This window comes from Urtica dioica, chromosome 3, assembly GCF_054948205.1.
Source record: "Urtica dioica subsp. dioica isolate 48M chromosome 3, U.dioica_male_clone48M_v1_H2, whole genome shotgun sequence".
Taxonomy (NCBI): domain Eukaryota; kingdom Viridiplantae; phylum Streptophyta; class Magnoliopsida; order Rosales; family Urticaceae; genus Urtica; species Urtica dioica.
The window spans coordinates 48,666,280-48,686,555 of record NC_142758.1 but is presented as its reverse complement, the minus strand read 5'-3'; the positions used below and the strand labels follow the sequence as shown (position 1 = coordinate 48,686,555).

General features: G+C 30.9%; 3 protein-coding genes across 3 annotated transcripts; 1 reads left to right on the top strand and 2 right to left on the bottom strand.

Moving 5' to 3' along the window:
- Positions 1 to 15: 15 nt before the first annotated feature.
- Positions 16 to 3,050, bottom strand: LOC149403392 (Protein kinase superfamily protein). The gene is made up of 7 exons (XM_089609152.1): positions 2,565 to 3,050; positions 2,252 to 2,439; positions 1,631 to 1,829; positions 1,384 to 1,547; positions 1,189 to 1,293; positions 587 to 709; positions 16 to 500 (listed from the first exon to the last, which is right to left on the bottom strand). The coding sequence occupies exons 1-7, from the start codon at positions 2,632 to 2,634 to the stop codon at positions 261 to 263; spliced, it is 1,089 nt and encodes a 362-aa protein (XP_089465278.1). The 5' UTR covers positions 2,635 to 3,050; the 3' UTR covers positions 16 to 260.
- A 2,095-nt stretch (positions 3,051 to 5,145) lies between these two features.
- Positions 5,146 to 6,359, top strand: MLP423 (MLP-like protein 423). Its single transcript, XM_089610018.1, has 2 exons — positions 5,146 to 5,433; positions 5,898 to 6,359. Exons 1-2 carry the CDS (start codon positions 5,238 to 5,240, stop codon positions 6,182 to 6,184), a joined length of 483 nt encoding a protein of 160 aa, XP_089466144.1. The 5' UTR covers positions 5,146 to 5,237; the 3' UTR covers positions 6,185 to 6,359.
- Positions 6,360 to 14,365: 8,006 nt separating this feature from the next.
- UMAMIT36 (nodulin MtN21 /EamA-like transporter family protein) lies at positions 14,366 to 19,038 on the bottom strand. The gene is made up of 7 exons (XM_089608788.1): positions 18,384 to 19,038; positions 18,208 to 18,270; positions 17,163 to 17,279; positions 15,988 to 16,240; positions 15,732 to 15,893; positions 15,383 to 15,534; positions 14,366 to 14,873 (listed from the first exon to the last, which is right to left on the bottom strand). Exons 1-7 carry the CDS (start codon positions 18,596 to 18,598, stop codon positions 14,696 to 14,698), a joined length of 1,140 nt encoding a protein of 379 aa, XP_089464914.1. The 5' UTR covers positions 18,599 to 19,038; the 3' UTR covers positions 14,366 to 14,695.
- Between the last annotated feature and the right edge of the window lie 1,238 nt (positions 19,039 to 20,276).

Sequence of the window (20,276 nt, the reverse complement as noted above, 5' to 3'; positions counted from 1 at the left end):
CACAAATGTCTATTGAAAAAAAAAAGTTTTTTTTTGCCACGTGTGATTTCAAGCTCTGTTTCTGTTACAAATACACATTTTAACAATCTCTCTAGATTCCAGAACCCTTATTGACTTAAAAGTGCAGTTCCATCTTGAAATATAGTACAAGAAAGCTATCTTTATCTATACACGAAACAGTAAACACTAAACAAACGCTCTTTTCACAAAGATCACACGGCACGGTTTCTTCCGGCCACGAATGTCGACCCTAATCCCGATTAGGCCTTTCGAAAAGCGTGAGAAAACCCTCCGACGAAACCTCTCGAGTTCATGTAAAAGATCATCTGGAGCTCTCTCACACACTCATCCATGGACGGTCTTTCGCTGCTCTCGATCCGAACGCACCGTGAAGCCAGGTTCGCAAACATGGCTATTGTTTCCATGTTGTTCGCGGTCCGGCCCAAGTCTGGGTCTAACACCTTTCGGAGCTTCTTTTTGTCGTTTAGTATATGCCTCACCTGAACAAATTAGGAAAATTTACTTTTATTTTTGTACTTCTCGGTAAAACTTACCCGAACTGAAAGACGGGTAAAATTCTTTTTACCTGTAACACGAGGTTTTGGTCGTTCGGTCCCTGGTTTAGATCCACGGCCCGACGTCCAGTCAGAAGCTCGAGAAGAACCACTCCAAACGCATATACGTCGCTTTGCAAAGTGAGCTTCCCGGTCTTAAGCAAAAGTAGAAAATAATAATTAACTTTCTAACTAAGTCTCGGAAAATGCTGATACAAACATCATTGATAAATTTGGTCTAGTACCTTATTTTCTAACTTAATCATTAAAATATGTTATTTACTTTTTATTTCATAGATACATTTTTTATTGTAGTTTCTATGTTGTTTTTTTTTACTATATACAATTTTATTTAACTTTTTTTTTTTTTGGCTGTTTACGGTTTTATTTAAAATAAGGGGAAAATCTTCCTACAAATAAAAATAAAAAAATATTTGTGAAAAGTTTATAAATTTAAAATATTCCGAGAATTAACGTTTTTTAACTGAGGTGTTTGTGTAACTCTCCACTCCTTATTATATGCAAGTATAAATAAATAAAATGGGAAATAAAATTTTAAAATGACTAGTATACCCTTCTTGATCTAACAAAAGCTTAGAAAACACGAAAAGAACCGGGTTCGTAAAACACTCACCGATGTATATTCGGGGTCAAAATAGCCAAATGTACCAAGAACCCTAGCTGTCACATGAGTTTCTTGACCCTCTGGCATTAGCTTGGCAAGGCCAAAGTCAGAGATCTATCATTATGTATATAAACGTTAGCTCTTTGTATTTTTTTTTTTCAATCTCAATTTTCATGGTAATAATGGACACCAATATTACATTACCTTGGCATCAAAATTGGTGTCCAAAAGAATGTTGGTAGATTTGAAATCTCTATGCACAATTGGGATTCCAACATCAGAACCTGAGTGGAGATAGGCAAGCCCTTTGGCTGCTCCAAGAGCAACTCTCACCCTCACTGACCAATCCATCTTTGCTTCTCCGATTCCTACACGAACACCAATACTTAATCACTGTTTTTTTTTTTTTTACATCCCGAAAAACTTCATAAGACGAAGATAAAAAACTAACCGTTTAAGTGGTCTTGCAAATTCCCGTTTTTCATGTACTCGTACACGAGAAACCGGTGTTTTCCATCGGCGCAATATCCGATGAGTGAAACCAGGTTCGGGTGGTCGAGTCTGCTCAATATGTCCACTTCGACTCTGAATTCCCGTTCTCCCTCGGCCTCTTTGAAACCCGGGAGCTCCATTTTCTTGATCGCCACGACCTTTCGTTCGCGAAATAATCACAAAATCAGCACATATTTCTTAAGGCGGTAATGTTAAATCATATTCTCGAAAATCCTAACGAATACATTGTTTGGTAATGTAAATCAAATCTCTAGAAATCATTAGACAATATTTTGTGGAACTTATTATTTAGGTATTAAGATTACCTTAAGATGAGGTAATTTGAAAGATTCAAAATATGCGTTATATGAATAAAATATAAATCTTTATCATAATTCTCATTATTTTCAAAATTTCTTATTTAATTAGTACACAAAAAAGTCTAGTATTATTGTGCTAAAAATACTAAAATGTTAGATTTCCAAGTATTTCAAGACATTAATATGATTCCATTTATATTCTGATTTCTGCCTACCAAACTCATCATTAAAAACTCTATTTATTTGCTCAATTCAATTACCTCTCCGGACCCCAAAATCCCTTTGTACACTCGGCCAAACCCTCCTTTCCCGAGAAAATTATTTTCGCTGAACGAGCCGGTCGCCTCTTCCATTTCCCTGAGCATGAAGACCGACGTGCCGTGGTGACGTTTTTGCGGTCTCAGCGCTTGATCTTCGAGCTTCCAACACTCTGCTGGCTTGTAAATCCCTTCAGAGATTTCGGGAAATAATAATAAAAGCAAACATTATTTATTTTTATTTACTTATCATCCTATGAAAAAAAAATGAAAAAAAATCAAGGACATTATCTATGAAATTTAAAAGAATGCATACAAGGATCCGAGTGATCATAAGACTTGCTTCTCCGGCGCTTGTTCCACGCAGAGACGAAACTAAAAGGCATGATTTTTTTTTTTTGTCTTCTTTTCAAAACGACCCTCTAGTTTTGCTTCTTCTCCGTTTCGAGAACCAAAATGAAAGGTCTTATGTCATGCAAGGGTTTTAATTTCCATAGGAAAGGAGAGAAGAATGATGAAGAAAAAGATTGTTAGATAGTGAAAGAGTTTGGGAGAAAAATATTCTTGTGAATTACACTTCCAAATTATCAAGGGTACGTAAAGCTTATATTAGGAAGATACTCAACTACTTCAACTTCAACAACCTGAGAAAAAGATAGAAAGATGGAATATATGTATATATGTGTGCATATGTGTGAGTGTGTATAAGAGATGTGCTTAAAGTAAAAGAAAAAGAAAACGAAAGGAAAAGTTGGTATTGCCTTGACAAAGAAATTGAACCTGAAACCTTGCAGAAAATATATAAATATATAAAATATATTTTCTTACAAATTTTTGTAGTAAAGGAATGTTAGCCGTTGAGAGGGAGTTTTCATTCGCCTTATTATTTTGTTTTGAATAAAAAAAATTAATTAATCAATTAGTTAGTCCATACTCTTGTCTTCTCCACTAATTCTAAATCTTTCAACACCACATCTTGGTGTAAGATATAGATCCATTATGATTTATGGTCATTTGTCCGAAAATGACAAGGCAATAAGATCGTCAATAATTTCATCACTATCCATATGGACCCATGTCAATTATTATTATTTTTTAATTTATTTTTAGTTTGTATTTTGTTGGGTCTTAAAGATACCAATTTTATATTTCCAAGCAATCTGTTTCAGGTAAACTCCTCCGAGTACGTAAAGAACACGTGCCCGGAAAATCTTTGCTTAACTAAACAAATCCTTGGTTAAAATAATAAGCTAAGAAGAGACTTATATTTTAAGTGAGCGCGAAGGAATATAATCTTTGCATTTGGGAAGTTCTAAGAAGAGCGAGCATGAACAACTTAAATGAAGTTCTAAGGATTATTTAAGGATTTGTAATTTTTTACAGCGAAAACCGTAGCTCATCACTATCACATACGCTTCTCCTTAAACTGTTTTATAGCGCTTCAATTTACAATCAAAATATTATTTTTGCTCTCGTTTTGGTGTAATTATCCGGAAAGCATTTATGAGCCAATTCATTTTTATTTTAATTTATTTATGAGAAAACTAAGCTATTTTAATAAAACAAATGAATGATATGGTTTCTAGTGCGCGATAGGTGGGCTTATAATTGGGCTTGTTTAGTTTAGGCCCTTTCTAAGGCAATGCTTGAACATTGAAATTTCGTTTTTTCAATGTTTAGATTTGTGTGTATCTCTCATTTGACTTTTGTTTGACCGGTCATAGTTTGATAAATTTTTGAAAAAAATAGGAAAATGGAATTTTGCCTTAATTTAGTCATACTTTTGGCAATTTTCCTTGAACCATTTGGGGGAAGCTACATTTGAAGCATGATAATATTTTTTTTATTTTTATTTTGTAGAAATGATCTCCAGTACCCTCTCAAAAATTAATATCCCTCAAATATTTCATTTACTTTTTCAATTAACTTATTCTTTTCGTTTGCTGTTTATGGTTTCACATAGGACAAAATTGTGAAAGTTAAAAATAAATTGTTATTTGTAGAAGATTTAAAATTTTGAGGTATTTAGAGGATTAGCAACTGATATTTGTGCCTCCCAATATTTATGAAACATAAGCCTTGAACGTAGTGCAAGATTAGCGTAAATACATCGAAGAATACAAACAAGTAGAATATGAACTATAGACAAGAACAATAGTTGTGGAACAATTTGTGTGTAAGATGATAGAGATATTATTCGAAAGTTTTAAGTGAATAAAAGTCCTACACAACTTGATTTACATAGATAAAACACGTGTATGCTTGTCAAGAGATGCGACAAGAGTCACAAACCTTACAAAATTGACATTTAAAAGCTCAAGCGACATGATTTTTAGCCAAACGACACATTTGCACGAAACAAAATGACTATTCCTTGGTGTTCAAAATATAGTTTGTGCTTTTTTGCATTGTCTTTGTTCTCGCCCAATGACACAGTAATGGAGTGTGCTACAAGGCATCATTATTGAAGAAAATCTGATATTAAAAAAAAAAAGAAGAAGAATGAGACATTTTGTAGTTTTTATGAATAAGTCTATAATAAGATCACAAAGGATTGCATCTTAAAATATTTTACTATATATGTTGTTCTCATCTTGTTCATGCAGTAAGAAAATGGCAGTAATATTATTAATAACCGAGCTCATATATTGCAAACGTGAAACATATCCATAAGTTCTTGCAACCACCAAAAATTATATTACTTGAAGAGAGCGTTGCATAATTACAATATTAATGTCAGAGGGCCCCAAATTCTCACCTATCAGTCGGTGATATGGTTGCAAAAATTTCAACGTCTTCAAAGTAACACTGATCTAATTGAATTGGTAGTTGAACTTGTATCCACTCAAATTTATTATCCTCATCGATCACCCAAAAAAAAAAAAAAAAACTTTCCGGTATATATACAGCCAAGCTCTCAACAGAAGTGATAGACAATATATAAACCACTCAGCTACTATTGTTTAATTAATCAATTATAACAAATAATATGGCTAATCCTGCTTGCCTTGGAACCCTTAGCGTCGAAGTCCATGCGAAATCTCCGGCGGTTAAAATGTGGGAAGGCTTAAGGGATTTCATCCACAATTACTCCGAAGCCTTCGGTAACGACTACGCTAGCGTCAACGTCCTCGAAGGCGATGGCGTCGTCGCTGGTTCCGTTCGTCACATCAAATACGGCGAAGGTAATTAAACTAAAAATAAATCATTGTCATTATCATTATTATTAATTCTAAACTTTTCGCAATTAGAATAAGGTCAACTTGTCTAGGGGAGAACTTTTGATATGACCTTATTATATTTTTAGCTTAATATTTTTTTTTTCAAATTTGCCTAGTACTAATAAAATAGCATTAATGAAATGGATTTTCGGGTATGCCACTATAATCAATAATTTTGTTTAGGGTCTCCGATCGTGAAAGAATCGAAGGAGAGGATCGAGAAAGTGTGTCCGGAGAACTTGTCTAGGACTAGATCCGCCGAAATGTCGCAGAACTTTTGATATGACCTTATTATATTTTTAGCTTATATTTTTTTCTTTTCAAATTTGCGATTCCTGGCTTCGCCACTGATTATAGTACTAATAAAATAGCGTTCGGGTGTGCCACTATAATCAATTTTTTTTTTAAAATAAAATAATTTTGTTTAGGGTCTCCGATCGTGAAAGAATCGAAGGAGAGGATCGAGAAAGTGTGTCCGGAGACAAAGACGTTCGCGTACAGCGTAATCGAGGGAGATCTTCTAAAGTACTACAAGAGCTTCAAGGCTCACGTGACCGTCGTTGAGAAGGACGATGGAGGAAGTTTGTTACAATGGGCTTGCGAGTACGAGAAGGCCTCGGAGGAGATTCCCGACCCCGATGCCATCCAGGAATTCGCCATCAAGAATTTCAACGAACTCGACGCCTACATTATCAAACAAGCTAACAAAGCTTGATGTTCTTAAGTAGTACTTAATTAATCAATGGCCTAAATAAAGTACTTTCTATGAGTACATTGCCCACCAAGCTTGAACTATTATAAGCATGCATATGAGAGATGTTTGGTTTGATTATTATAGTGATGTATTTGCGTGTGTTTTCCCTAAATATATATTATATTATTGTTGATTAGCCTAGTTTATTTATGGTTCACTGGAAAATAATAAAGTGCAGTGTTTTATATCTTTGATTTTTAAAATATATATCATTCTTACACTATTAGGCAAATAGCTTTTGGCGGCAGTTTTTTAATGCTAGTAAGCACAAAAGATGTCATTTAAAAAGTGCTACCTATGTGAGTGCTACTAAAAATTATTTACCTTTTAGTGGCGGTCAAAATTTAGATTGCGGTCATTATTTAAATGACATTAAATAAAAAGAACCGCCACTAAAAAAAGTGCTTAAAAAAACATTTGTCTACTAATTTTTTTTAGTGGTACTATTATCTTAACCGCCATGTATTTGTAGATATTTATTTATATACTAATTTATAAATATATATATTTTTTATTATAAAATAATGTATAATTTTTATTACAAAATTATAAATTTCGAATTATATATTTAAATTATTCATTTGCACTAAAATTAAAGAAAACAAGTAGATAATTTGTACTACAACCAACAAAAAATTTGTTACAAACTTGTTATTTTGCTTGTCCTCCTGCTCCTTTTGCTTCAATTCGAATTAGCAAAAGCAATGTCTCCTTGCATAATATGGATTCCAAACATTCATGATCTGGATGTGGTTGTTATTGGTTTTCTCCGGTCATAGCATTATTCAACTACGGCAGATAATGACCTTAACTCCCCTACGGTGAAGGGAATAGTCCGGTATAGAAATGCATCGGAGGACTCCAAGGGCTTTATTGGAGTTAAAGAGTTCTTTGATTGAAATCCATTTGTATGAAGTTATATGAAGTTATGGGTCGATCGTAACGGTTGAGTTTATTTAGGTCATTATCAAATCACGAGCATACCGTTGGAAAGTAATATTAATGAAGAAATGATTTGCGAAGTCCTTAGAGAAACGGAGTTAGAGTATCCTTCCATTCACTTCGGAGCTCATCGATCTCTTTTTGCATGTAAGTGATCTTCTGATTGAACTGTGAAAAGCTAAAAATATCCATTAACACTTGTAAACGTGAAACACATATTATCGATGTAATATAATTTTTTCTTACCGCATTTTCCATCAAATCAATAGCTTTTGTTGAAGAATAAACAAGTGCTCGCATGTAAGACAAGATATAATATCCATATTCCACATTCGTAGGTCGACGGGTATACTATAAAAGAAAAATAGAAAATTTTACCTATTAATTAATATATGTAACATAATATATAATAAATACTTAAATAATTTTAAATAAAAATACTTAAAAGAACTTACAACAACGCGTTTTCACAATAGCTCTTCAGTGCTGGATTTTCTTTATTGTTGAACATTTCAAAAGCCCTATATCATAATTTAATATTAAATAACTTGTAATAAATATTGCTAAATATCTACCTATGCATCGACATCTTTTCATGGTTGTGTCACTTCACTCATTCATTTCAATCAATTTCTAAGTAGTGTACTAATTTGCAATACTGAATACTGTTTTAGTATGCATGGCATCTTCAACTCTCAGTACCTGCTATAAAACAAAACCCTAATAATTTTTACGGATATGCCAACTCCAGTATTTATAAAAAAAAAATAACCCTAGCCACATATCACGATCAGACAATAATTTTAGTATATTCGAATTAATTCAATGAGACTTATAAGTTTAACTCATAGATAAATGTTTCTTTTCAACCATCTTTAGTTCTCATAATTATTTATTTGTCTTAATAATATATATTTTGTATACACATCATAAATCATAAATTAGAGTACACAATATATTAAGCTTTAAACTCTGGAATATAAATTATATAAAAAAAGAGGTCTTACTCTTACCACACGGACGAAATTATCTGAGCTTTATGTCTCTAATTATTGCCCAGGTAAAAGTCTAGATATCAAGTTTGACCATGCAATAACAGCAGATATGTATGATTTTGAGAGAATTATTGTGTTTAGAATTACTATTAAAAGTGATTTTTTTTTTCTTTTTATAAAATTAAAAGTGAATTTAACGTGGCCAAAGGTTTGTAATTAATTTCATACCAAATATGGTGATTCTTATAGTCATCTACATGTGAAGACTCAGATGATTAAGTTAGTCCCAAATATATAAAATTATGTGTCAGACTAATATTCATTGGCTGACGAGGTTAGCTAAACAAAATTACATGCACATCACATGCAAGGAAAATATTCATTACCAATTAATTGCTCACCATAGATCTTACCTGCCCTGGAGGCAATGGAGGCCAAATATAGAGCAAATTTATCATCACTCTAAATTTAATACGTACTTTTGGCTTTTCAAAAAACTGAGATAATTATTACTAATTAGTTATCAAGTAAATTACATTAATGTATGAATTTTCTTAATGTATAGCATACACACTCCAACAGCTAAGAGTTAATTTATAAATTATATTAGAACTTTCAATATAATTTAGTTGTGAATTATCAGAGTTGAGTGAAATATTAAAACCCACTTAACTATATATGCATAAAATGTAAGCCTATTTATTTTACATGAACGAACCATGTTTAAAAACACAATATAAACACCAAAAAACGGATAAAAAAAAGGGACATTTCCTTGACTAGGACTAAATTAAGGGACATTTTCATTTTCCTATTTTTTTCAAAAATTTACCAAACTAGGACTAATAAAAAAAAAAAAATTCGTTTTTTCGATGGGATGAGCGGGAAAATAGAAAGAAAGAGAAAAAAATAAGAGATTTTATTGGGGAAGATTGTAGGTTGATAATTAGTATGATGGTATAATAGGTAGATTTTTGTGTATCTCTCATTTGACTTTTGTTTGACCGGTCCTAGTTTGGTAAATTTTTGAAAAAAATAAGAAAATAGAAATTTGCCTTAATTTAGTCCTACTTTTGGCAATTTTCCTAAAAAAAAAGAAAGATTAAATCACGTCCTGTTATTGTTGCGATTTTTGTAAGGTTTGACTCAAATGACAACTCGTCCAATTAATTAGTTGGTCAACTCTATATATGACCATGAAGATTTTTATTTTTTATTTATTTTTTATTTTATTTTTATTTTTTTTTTCACATCGATCCCTTTTTTGACATGCAAAAAGCCCAATCATATATAGCCATTCTTCCCTGATTCCTTGGCTCAATTTTTTTAGCATGCCATTTCTTTTTCTTTTGAGCCCACTACGAGTCTTTCATCAGAAGTTCATTAATCTTCCATCTAGAAGTTATTTTTGGAATTATGGATTGGAAAAATGAGCACGTTTTATTCAATAGAGTTATGTGTACACATTTTGCAACCTTTTTTTTTTTTTTTTTTAATCGGAATGCTAATTTTTTTTTCAATACCAATTGAACTTGACCAACGTCGTAATTAGAAACCTAGTTAAGCAATACTTTGCGTTTTAGATTTTTTTTGGGGGTAAAATAAACTCATGAAAGAAAATATCAAATGCCTTCTTATTAAGAATTATCTTATTGATTTTAATACCCTAGTCTCAAGACATCATAAATCAACTTACCTTGGACTCTGGCTTAGTACTTAAATTCCTCACTGTTCCTCTTTAAAAAAAAATCACTTCATATACTTCATTTTCTCCGTGCGATCTAAGGTCTTTTATTTAACAATAATAAAGTATGTTGAAGCCGCGGCGGTGATGTGGCGATCCCGTTTCCGTTCGAGATTGGACTCGGGTGCTCCGTAGAAGGCTGGTTCGAAGTAGGTTGCGATAATCGCACAACCCCGTCTCAAATTATGACTATCATCTTATTGATTCTTTACTAATTGTTACCAATAAAATTAAATGTAATCCTTATCTCCCTGTCTAACTTTTATAAGATATTGTGAAGCGTATAAAAATATATTAAGTTACGCCCAACCCGGACCTCCAATAAAAGAGTTTTGGTCGGGTCCGGGCCTCTTTTGAACTTGAAAATGGAGGGGATTTTTTTTTTAAATAGCTATATATATTTATCTCTAAAATTTAAATATAATGTATATTATTGTAAGTTTTTTATTATTTTCAATGAGCAAATATTTTTTTTAATGAGTCTTACAAAATCAGTCGGTGATACTATAATTTCACTAGTGAGCAGTTTTAAATTAATTTCAGTATTTTTGAGTCCTTATATTTATAGATATTAGGACTATCTCGAAGTTATTTTAAAACAAAAAATTTATATATTTAAAGATTTTCCAAATTCTATTTTTTATTCTGGAAAAATTTCAGTTTTCATGTGTGTAACTACACAAAATTTAACAAATATACATTATATGTTGAAAATATTTAAATTTTTACTTTTTCACAAATATTCTTATGCCTCATCAAAACCTGCAGCAGGACGGTAGTCTGCCGCAAATCAGTGGATTGATGAGACATAAGAATAGCTTAATTTTTTTTTTATTTATTATTTAAGATATTTTATGATACGATTAGATTTAAGCGCACTTCCAAATTAAACTCCACCACTTACAATCTTCCGAAAAATCTATCGTACCAAAAATATCTACGTTGTTTCAAAATGGTAATGTTTATGCAGTCCATCTTTTTCTAACTCGCAAGATCTGAATAAAAGAAAAATATGGGGTCCGTGAAGATCACATCCATCAAAGTAGAAAAAAATGATACATTCGTTAAATAATCACATTTACAGTTAGTTTAATATTGCTAAATAATCAACAAATTATAAATTTTAAGTAAATAATCACTTTTATATATTTACAGACCTAAATAGTCATTTTCATTTATTAGATCGTCACCTTTATAACTATTTATCTAAAATTTATGAAACGTTAACTATATAATAATTTTAAATGTTTTAGTCGACTATTTACGTAATTTTTGTAAAAAAAAAAACCAACACACCAATTTTACGTTCTTTTAACTCAAGTTCTCAACCATTAATTCCGTTGACGTCTGGCTTTAGAGGACACCACATAAATGCATGCGACAATGCATTAAACAGTAATTAATTTGTGTACTTATGCATTATTAGGCCTTTTCTTTTTATATTTTTAGTTGGATTTTTTTAACTTTCTACAAACATATGTCGAGTTTTTCACAAATTTCATTTGACTTTAAGCTGTTCCAAAAAGTATTTTTGACTATTGATCATAGTTTTTCACAAAACTATAATTTCATATTATTAACTAGCCATTTAGCTTTATGAGAAAGTTATTGTTTATAAAATTTACATTTTTGTTCTTCATTTATTTGGACCTTTTTTATTTTAAAATTTTAGTTGATTCATTTTTTAATTGCAGCAGATTCTTTTTAAAAAATATTCAATTACTAAGAGAGAATAATAAGAGAAGAAATATGAGATTGACTAGCCAATTAAAAAGGAAAGAATATTAAATTCTATGATCATGCAGTACTGATTTATTTGTTCATAAACGTAATTTATTTTATGTTTTCAAAATGAAATCTGAGAGTAGTTATTGGATTCTTTGTTTTACAAATAATTATGTAAATGCATCACTGATTTGTTTGTTTGTAATAATTATTTTTTCTTTTAAAAACGAAATTATTGAGGTTTGTTTGTTTTACAAATAATCATGTTTTAATAGTACTTGTTTTTCTGTTTGTTTGTTTATAAACTCAATTACTTTATATTTTAAAAACAAAATGAATGAGCGTAATATTTGAATTGTTCGTTTATTAAAAAAAAAAGGCGTTTGTTTTATAAAAACTGATCTGTTTTTGTGTGAGTAATTTGTTTTGAATTTTCGCTTCATTTTTAATTTTCTTTATCAAATACCGTGTGAATGGCTGATTATTTTATTTGCTCGAAAACTGATTAGGATTTATTGGCTTTTATCAGTATTTAAAATTTATTCTCCAAATTAAAAGAATGAAACTTAGGTCATATCTAATAGACTGTATAGGTCCAGTGGCTATTTATATAGAATTTTCAAAATTATGTTTATTTTACAAATGACCAAGCTTAATTTAGCTAGATTGCTACATCATCTTAATTAAGTAGAGTCAGGGCCGGCCCTAGACATAGTGAGGCCTTAAGCGAAAATCAATAATTAGGCCTTAATTTTCTTCAATCAAATAGTCCGCAATTTTACATCATTGTAGCATTTTGGTTACAATTTTTTTTTTTGGCATAGTTTTGGTCTATAATATATTGATTTCGTAACATTTTAGTCCATTCATTATTATTTAATACCTAAACCATTTAAACATATTTTCAAATTAAACTATCTTATTATATTATAAAAGAAACTAATCAAATTATATATTAACCATTAAAACACTAAATAAAGATTAAAAAATAGACTTATTAGTGCATTGTTTTATTAAACAGTTAAACTCATTATAATAAATAAATAATAGCAATTATAAAAAAAAAAAAGTTGAATGTTATAAAACTTGTGACGTGAATATTAAAGAATGAGGATATTGGCTATATAAATGATAGGATCGAACAATATGGAATAATAATAGGATACAAATCTCAATTTTCATATACACAAAAAAATAGCATAGGATACAAACCTCAGTTTTCATATAAAAGAAAATAGCATTTACACATTGGAATGGAAGAATAGAAATTTAGAAATTTTGTTAGTGACAAAAAAAAAGAACTTTGTTCTAATATAAAAAACTGAGTAAATATAAGGCACAATTAAATAAATAAAAAAATTGGAGCACGTACAACAAAACAAAAGTAGTTGTTTTATGGGAAGAAAATATGTTTTTTTTATTATAGAAAGGAAAGATGTTTGAGAGAGAGAGGAGAGCAGTAAATAAGAGAGAGAGAGAGAGAGAGCAGTAAAAAAGCAAAACAAAAATTATCAGAGAGAAAGAAGAGGGTACGCATAGAGAGAGAGAGAGAGAGAGCAGTCAAAGCATGGACATGAGCCGCTTTTCAAAATGGGCCTTCTTTTGGACTTATTATTTTTCTAAAAATTGAGGCCTTAAGCGGTGGCTTAAGTCGCCTACTATTAAGGCCGGGCCTGAGTAGAGTAATCCGTGAACGATCGGGCACATTCAGGGTTTATGATGTGGACACTCCAACGGTACTCAAGTCAATTGAGAGGGAGAGAGAGAGAGAGCTTAGTCAAAATATTAATGAGTGTTCATTACCTAATTCCAGCTTATAATAGGGTAAAAATTGAGAATTTTTAGTGATATTTTTCTATATGATCAATTTATCGTTGTTAACAAATATATGGAGAGTAAAAAAAATCATTGACACTTCATAATAATTACAATTTTAACTATTTCACTAATTTTTTTAAAGAAATCTTTACTATTTTATAACTCGTATAAATTAACTAAAAAATTGGAAAATAAGTACAACTAACTTCTCCATATTCAACAGCTGTATCGATGCGGAAAAGCTTATTAATAGAGACGTATTTGTGAAGAAAATAGTTAGGTCTTGATGCGGATATTAATATGAGGGACGTTTCACAATATGGACTTTGTAATTGTTTCTGGCCGTGAATATGCTTATGTCAAAGTGAGTTTATATGTGGTTGATATATATCATTCACTTTCACATATTGGACCAATAATGAACCATTATACATGTTTGATAGGACAACACAAGCTACCATATTGCTGGCTCACTTAATTATAATGATGTCTTTCATACTTAATTCACGTACGAAAACTTGTATATGCATGTCTGTTAGTTTTCTTTAAAAAAGAAAAAGAAAAAAGTTATTTCCTTTTCTTTGACTTTGAAATTACTATATATATATATATATATATATATATATATATCGGCTATATATATATATATATATATATATATTTTTTTTTTATACTTTTTTACGGAAATTTTTATTTTAAAAAATAGACTAAATAAAAAACCAATATTGATTTTAGGAGACATCAATATCATGAAAAAGCTCCATGAGAGCTAGGTCTAGAATTGTTTTTTCGTAAAATAGAAAAGAAAAAGAAAAGATTGTTTCCTAAAATCACTTTCGTTCTAGCTTGGAATAACAAATGGAAACAGCATAGTTTATTAATCGAAAAAGAGAAATATATCATAACATTTCTATCTTCAACCGAAAGGAACACAAAATTACACGTACACACCCAAAAAAAAAGCCTCAAAAGTCGGCTTTGATCTTTTCCACTAAAATATCAAAATGCACTAAACATTCAAAAATAAATAAACCAAATCACATCAAAGTGAAATGGCATATATTTACATATGAAGACACACATGATGAGAGAGAGAGAGAGAGAGAGAGAGAGAGAGAGAGAGAGAGAGAGAGAGAGATATCTTTTTTTTTTTGCTTTATTTAAAAATACTCCACCAAAATAAATCTCCCTTGATCTCTTCATTGCCCTTTAAGTAGTGAAATATATACGTGTGTAGATATATATATTTCACACACCCACGTCAGCCTGGTCTTGCAAGAGAGGCACTTTGTATTCCTCAGAAGACCCACCACTCTCAATATCACCGTTGATTTGTTTTTTAGTTGGTAACGACGATTCATCCTCGTTCATTTGTCCATGCATTACTGTGAAATATCCCAATGCTACTATTGCTGTTCCTATCACACTACAAAAATATGTGGCAGGAGAGAAAAAAAATGGTTACAAATACGGTCAAAAATTAATTTGGAACAAAAAAAAAATATCTCATACATTTCTTTGTCAAAATAAATGAGATTCAACAGCTCGGAAACGCTTGTTTTTTTGTTTTTTTGTTTTTTTTTAAATTTTCAACCACAGCTGGAAATTGACATTTTAACTGTAATGTTGGCTTTGCTTTAATTGCAATTTAACACTTTGTATGTCTAAGAAAATAAGCACTTGAATTATAGCACCTCAATTAAGATCAAACGGAGAAGAATTAAAAATTAAGAATTCAAACACACACTAATTAAAGATTTTTACTTTAGTCCTTTTCAACTTATATCATAGTTTTTTTTGGCGTTTTAGAATATTGATATCTTTTATGCTCGATGTGAAACAAAATAAAATGTTTAAAAAATACCATAGAGAACATTATTTTCCAAAAAAAAAAAGAGGTTCCGTAATAGCAGTAATAATAATGTACGTACGTACCTTCCATAACGAAGAGTACTATGTGGGAGGCTAGTACCAAAAATTGAAGCAAAAACAAGACCGAACGGTCGGAACATTGGTACGTAAAATGAACCTTTCATTTTCATGCACCACATGTGCACACAACTTCTTAATAAACTCACGAACGTTGCCTACAAAAAAAAAAAAAAAAAAAAAATTCCATATTACATTAATCAACAGCCAGTGCAAAAGAACATATGGGATATACTTATACACGTATATGTATTATTACAAATCATATATACACTAGCTAGGGTTTTTCATATTGTAGTAAATTTCTTTGGAGTACGTACTTATTCATGGCATTTTTTTTTTGGGTATTACGTACCGTTAAAATGATGAGAGGAATTTCCATGCTAACATCTAGTTTCCAAGCATTTGGGTCTCTCTCGAGCACGAAAAAAGCTAAAACCGCGGTCTGGACCGTCCCAACCACGCTGTAAAAAGACGCGATTTTCATTGGTTGCGGATATAATTTCGCCGTGCCCATCTAAAGCCATAAAATCATAGTACAACAATTATCTTAGTATCATCACAAAAAAGAATAAATGTAATGTACATATATATTTAGTAAGAGTACGTACTTGAATATTATTCCATAATGAGACGCTTAGAGAAGAAGCTGCCAAGAAAAGACCTCCGAGAATCCAATGTTCGTGAGTTGGTGAAGAGAAGATCAAGTACTTGTTTGTGGTCAACAAACGAAGATGATAAGAAGAAGTGTGTCTTATTATAGGGCCTTTGTATAGCTCCACCATTGTTGCTCCCATGAAACACACTATCGTTCCTATCACTTTTATCACGAAGCTTGAGCTTCCCAAATTTATATTCGTCTTCCTGTTTTTTTTGTGTGGAAAGATCAGAGTGAATTACTTTAAGTAACGACTACTCATAAGTCGTACATATTATTCTGTGGGTGATTTCTGATAGAGTAGTCAAAGGAAATAATTTCAGGGACCAGAATGCGAAATCACTATATGTTAAGGACTTATTATGCTAATTGTCAGATTTTACGATTTCCATGCACGACCATTTCTTTTGATCCGGATGATATTATGTAGAGAAGAGCTGATCGGGGTATTATTATTAAAAATATATATAAATGTCAACTTTTATAAATTAAACTGATGTGCGTACGTGCTCACTAATATCATCGAATTGCCTTATATATATACACGCATGTCGGTGAGAAATGACTTTATAACTATTCATATATTTATTAGAGTCAATATATATATATATATATATATATATATATATATATATATATGTTTGTGTGTGTGTGTCCGAAAGTTGAAGCTAGAGTTGGAATTTTGGTCCAAACTGTTTCCATAGATTCCTACACGTTACGGACCGTAAGCCACTTATTTTCGTAAATAATAATCAAATAATATAATTTTAAATTTGTTAAAAAAACAATTCCAATAATCTCTAATATATCCTCAAACAATCACTTAACTACTCTAAGGAAAACTACGATCACTAGAGTATTATAAATTAACTCTGATTTTTTTTTTACTATTCTGTAAATACATTATATTTAAATTATTTTACTATATTGTATATATATTATTTTTCTCTTAACTATCATTAGAGTAATATATTAAGTTAACTATTGTGGGCACTAGCTAAGTCTTTAATAAAAAAAAGTTTGACTATTTTGTAAATACCATTTAAATTTAATTATTTAGGTATGTCAAATATTATATTCTCTATATATACAGAAATAAATATAATAAAAAAGTTGAGAAAGTAAAACCTGAGTATTATTGAAACGATGAAGGACAGAGAAGGGAACGTAAGACCCATTGCACAAACAACAATTGGAGAACTGAAAGCCAGTCCCATAAATGCAAGATTCTGTGGAATTGTTATCCTACAAAAAAAAAATTAAAAAAATTAAACCACATCAATTAGATTAAAAAAATATTCAAATTACTTTCTAGCTAATCACAAGCAGTACGAGTATGTCATGTTTTTCTGTTGCGTGTGTAGGTTTTCTATGTAAATCATTTCTACCAATAATAAGCGGACAACAATAATCCAGATAATTAGGTAAGAATTACAACCTTTGTACTAATTTTTACTTGAGAGTAATCATGAAAAAATTAAATATTAATATGAGCTATGGCCTACTTAAATAACGAACCCTACCAGAATAGAAACCAAGCAAGTAGATGTGTATATATATATATATACATTAATATATATATATATATATATATATATATGGGAATATATGTAGCCAATTGCTTATCAAGTTGGTGTGTATATGTGGTGTTGATTATTGCACATTTGCACTGTGTTTTTGCGGGCCAAGGGAAAGACTAATTATATCTGGTACCAGAATATTCCGAATTGAATATAACCTCAAGCTATCAATATTCTCAGAATCTGAAGATCACCACTTGGCTCTTCGAAAAACAATAAAACAGCTTTCCTTATAAATTTAATTATTTTTTATTTTTGACAAAAAATCTTTCCTTTTTTGATATGCTTGGATTATTGTAGCTCTCCCAATCGCTAGGAGAGAGAGAGAGAGAGAGAGAGATCTCACAACTTTATTCTCTAATTAATTTCACACCTTTAATGATTATCTAACCTTGAATTAAACAAATCTACAGTGTTATTATTTATTTACAGATGAACTCATTCCTGGCGATATTATATATGTGAGCAAGTCATGCAATATTATCACGAATACGTGATTGTGCATGACATCTGACAGACACACATATATGTATATATGTATGTATGTATGTATGTATCTGTAAGAGAGAGAGAGAGAGAGAAATGAGACAAACCCAGTAAGACCCATGAGGAAGACACGCCAAAACATATTCCAGGTGAAGAGTGGTTGCTCAGTACTGCAAAAGAAAAACCAATAATAATAAGAAAAATTCCAAAAAAACTAATAATAAACAAAATATACATATATAATTGTGGAGAAGAAGAAAGAATATGGGATATAATCAAGAACCTGTCGTTGCGGTGGAAAAAGAAGGAAAATGGGATGAGGATAAGAGAGCTAAGAGTGTGAGTGTAAACCACAAACACAAAAGGACTCATTCCATTTGTGAGAACAGTCTTAGCCCAGATAGTCAAAGCTATTGTACAACCTTCCATTGTCACCATTGACGCGAATGGCAAAACATCCCAAACCCTAGGTCTCGTCCACGTCATCATCTTCATCATATCATATACTCTCCCAGTCTCCCTACACAAAGATATATATTCTCTCTCTCTCTAAGAGAGACTAAAACTAATCTCTATCTGATCTCTAGGGATTAATGAAATGTGTCAATGTCCCTTCTTTATGGAGCAACGTTGAGAGATGAGATGAGAGATGAGAGAATTGGGATTAGGTGTTTAAATAATGCAAGGCGTGAAGCTACGAAACGTTTTTAACCCAACGACTAAAAAAGGTAGCCCTTCAATGCGTTTGGAAGCTACTTTTGTGGGATGAGATAAGAGAAGTCGCTACTCGTGTGTTCTCTCTCATTTTTTTTAGCTTTTATTTTATGACGACACATGATTTTTTTTAAAATTTATTTTATATAACCCCTCTAGTTTGACTACTTTTCTTTTCTTCTTCAAATTAGAGTTTCACCGTTAAAGATTTTAAATTGTGCCCTTCATACTTACTTGAGTACAATATCAATAACGAATAACGAAATGAAAGAAAATAACTCGTAAACTCTCTCGTGAGACGGTTAGAAGGCCATATTCTCCCTCAATTTTCAAAATTCAATACTACAATTGATTTTATTTTGGTATAAAATTGTATAATACAAATATAAAATAAATTGTATGATATATATACCTCCTCTAAAAAAATTTCTTTGTGCGCTTCTTAAGAATGACAACGAGTACTAAATGCATCTATTTTAATATCCGCAACCGTTATAAAAAAAACATGTTAATCCATATATATTAACCTTTTCTCTTAAGTTGCATAGCAGCGATACTCGTCGATAAGCGGGTGTGCAAATTGATTATATCCGTTACCCGTCTGAAACAAGGTTCAAAATACCGCGCATGTATCCCGGGCGTTATCTCTCTTTCCGAAGTACACTAGCGGACATACTCTAAAAATCGTGCAAATACTGCAAATTACCATAAATTTACCAAAATTTATATGTTAAATTGTGAATTTACTGTAAATACCCTAACACAATTTTTTTTTACTTCACTCATAAATACTTTATATCAATCATAATTCTAATGTTTTTATTAGTAGTAAGAAATTAAATATATTATATGTAAATATAATTTATCAGATAATGTTATTCTTAATTTATTTGTTTATGAAATGTCCCGTGGTATACCTTTTTTCTGCGGTTTACCATGCGATATTAGTCAAATATACTGTGGTATACCACAGACGAAATGCGATATACTAATAAGATTGGAAGTGCGACGTGGTAGCGGTAATGGTATTTTAAGTGATAATAAAATAAGTAAATACCATGTAAAGTGAGAATACTAAAAGTAAATTGGTATTTGTAGTTACAAACAGTTAAAATGACAAGAAGATATCTTGGTAATTTTTTTATTAATTTAATGGGTCGATTTAAAACTTCATGTACCCATACGTGCACCCATTTAAATATAAATGCGTGTTATCCGACTTGTTTAGATAATGGGTGGACTCTCTCGGAAAAACATTAAATATAAAGTGTATTTAATCGATGGTATTTTGAGAATTTCAAGCTTAGGCAATAGTTTTTTTCTCTATATATAAGTCGTGCGTCGAAGTTCTTCGTAGAGCGCAAGAGAGATTGTGAACACAATTCCCGATTTAGGTTATTAGTGAAATCTAGGGCGGCAAAATCAGCATAGCTCCTGCCTTATGGATGAACCAGTATAAATA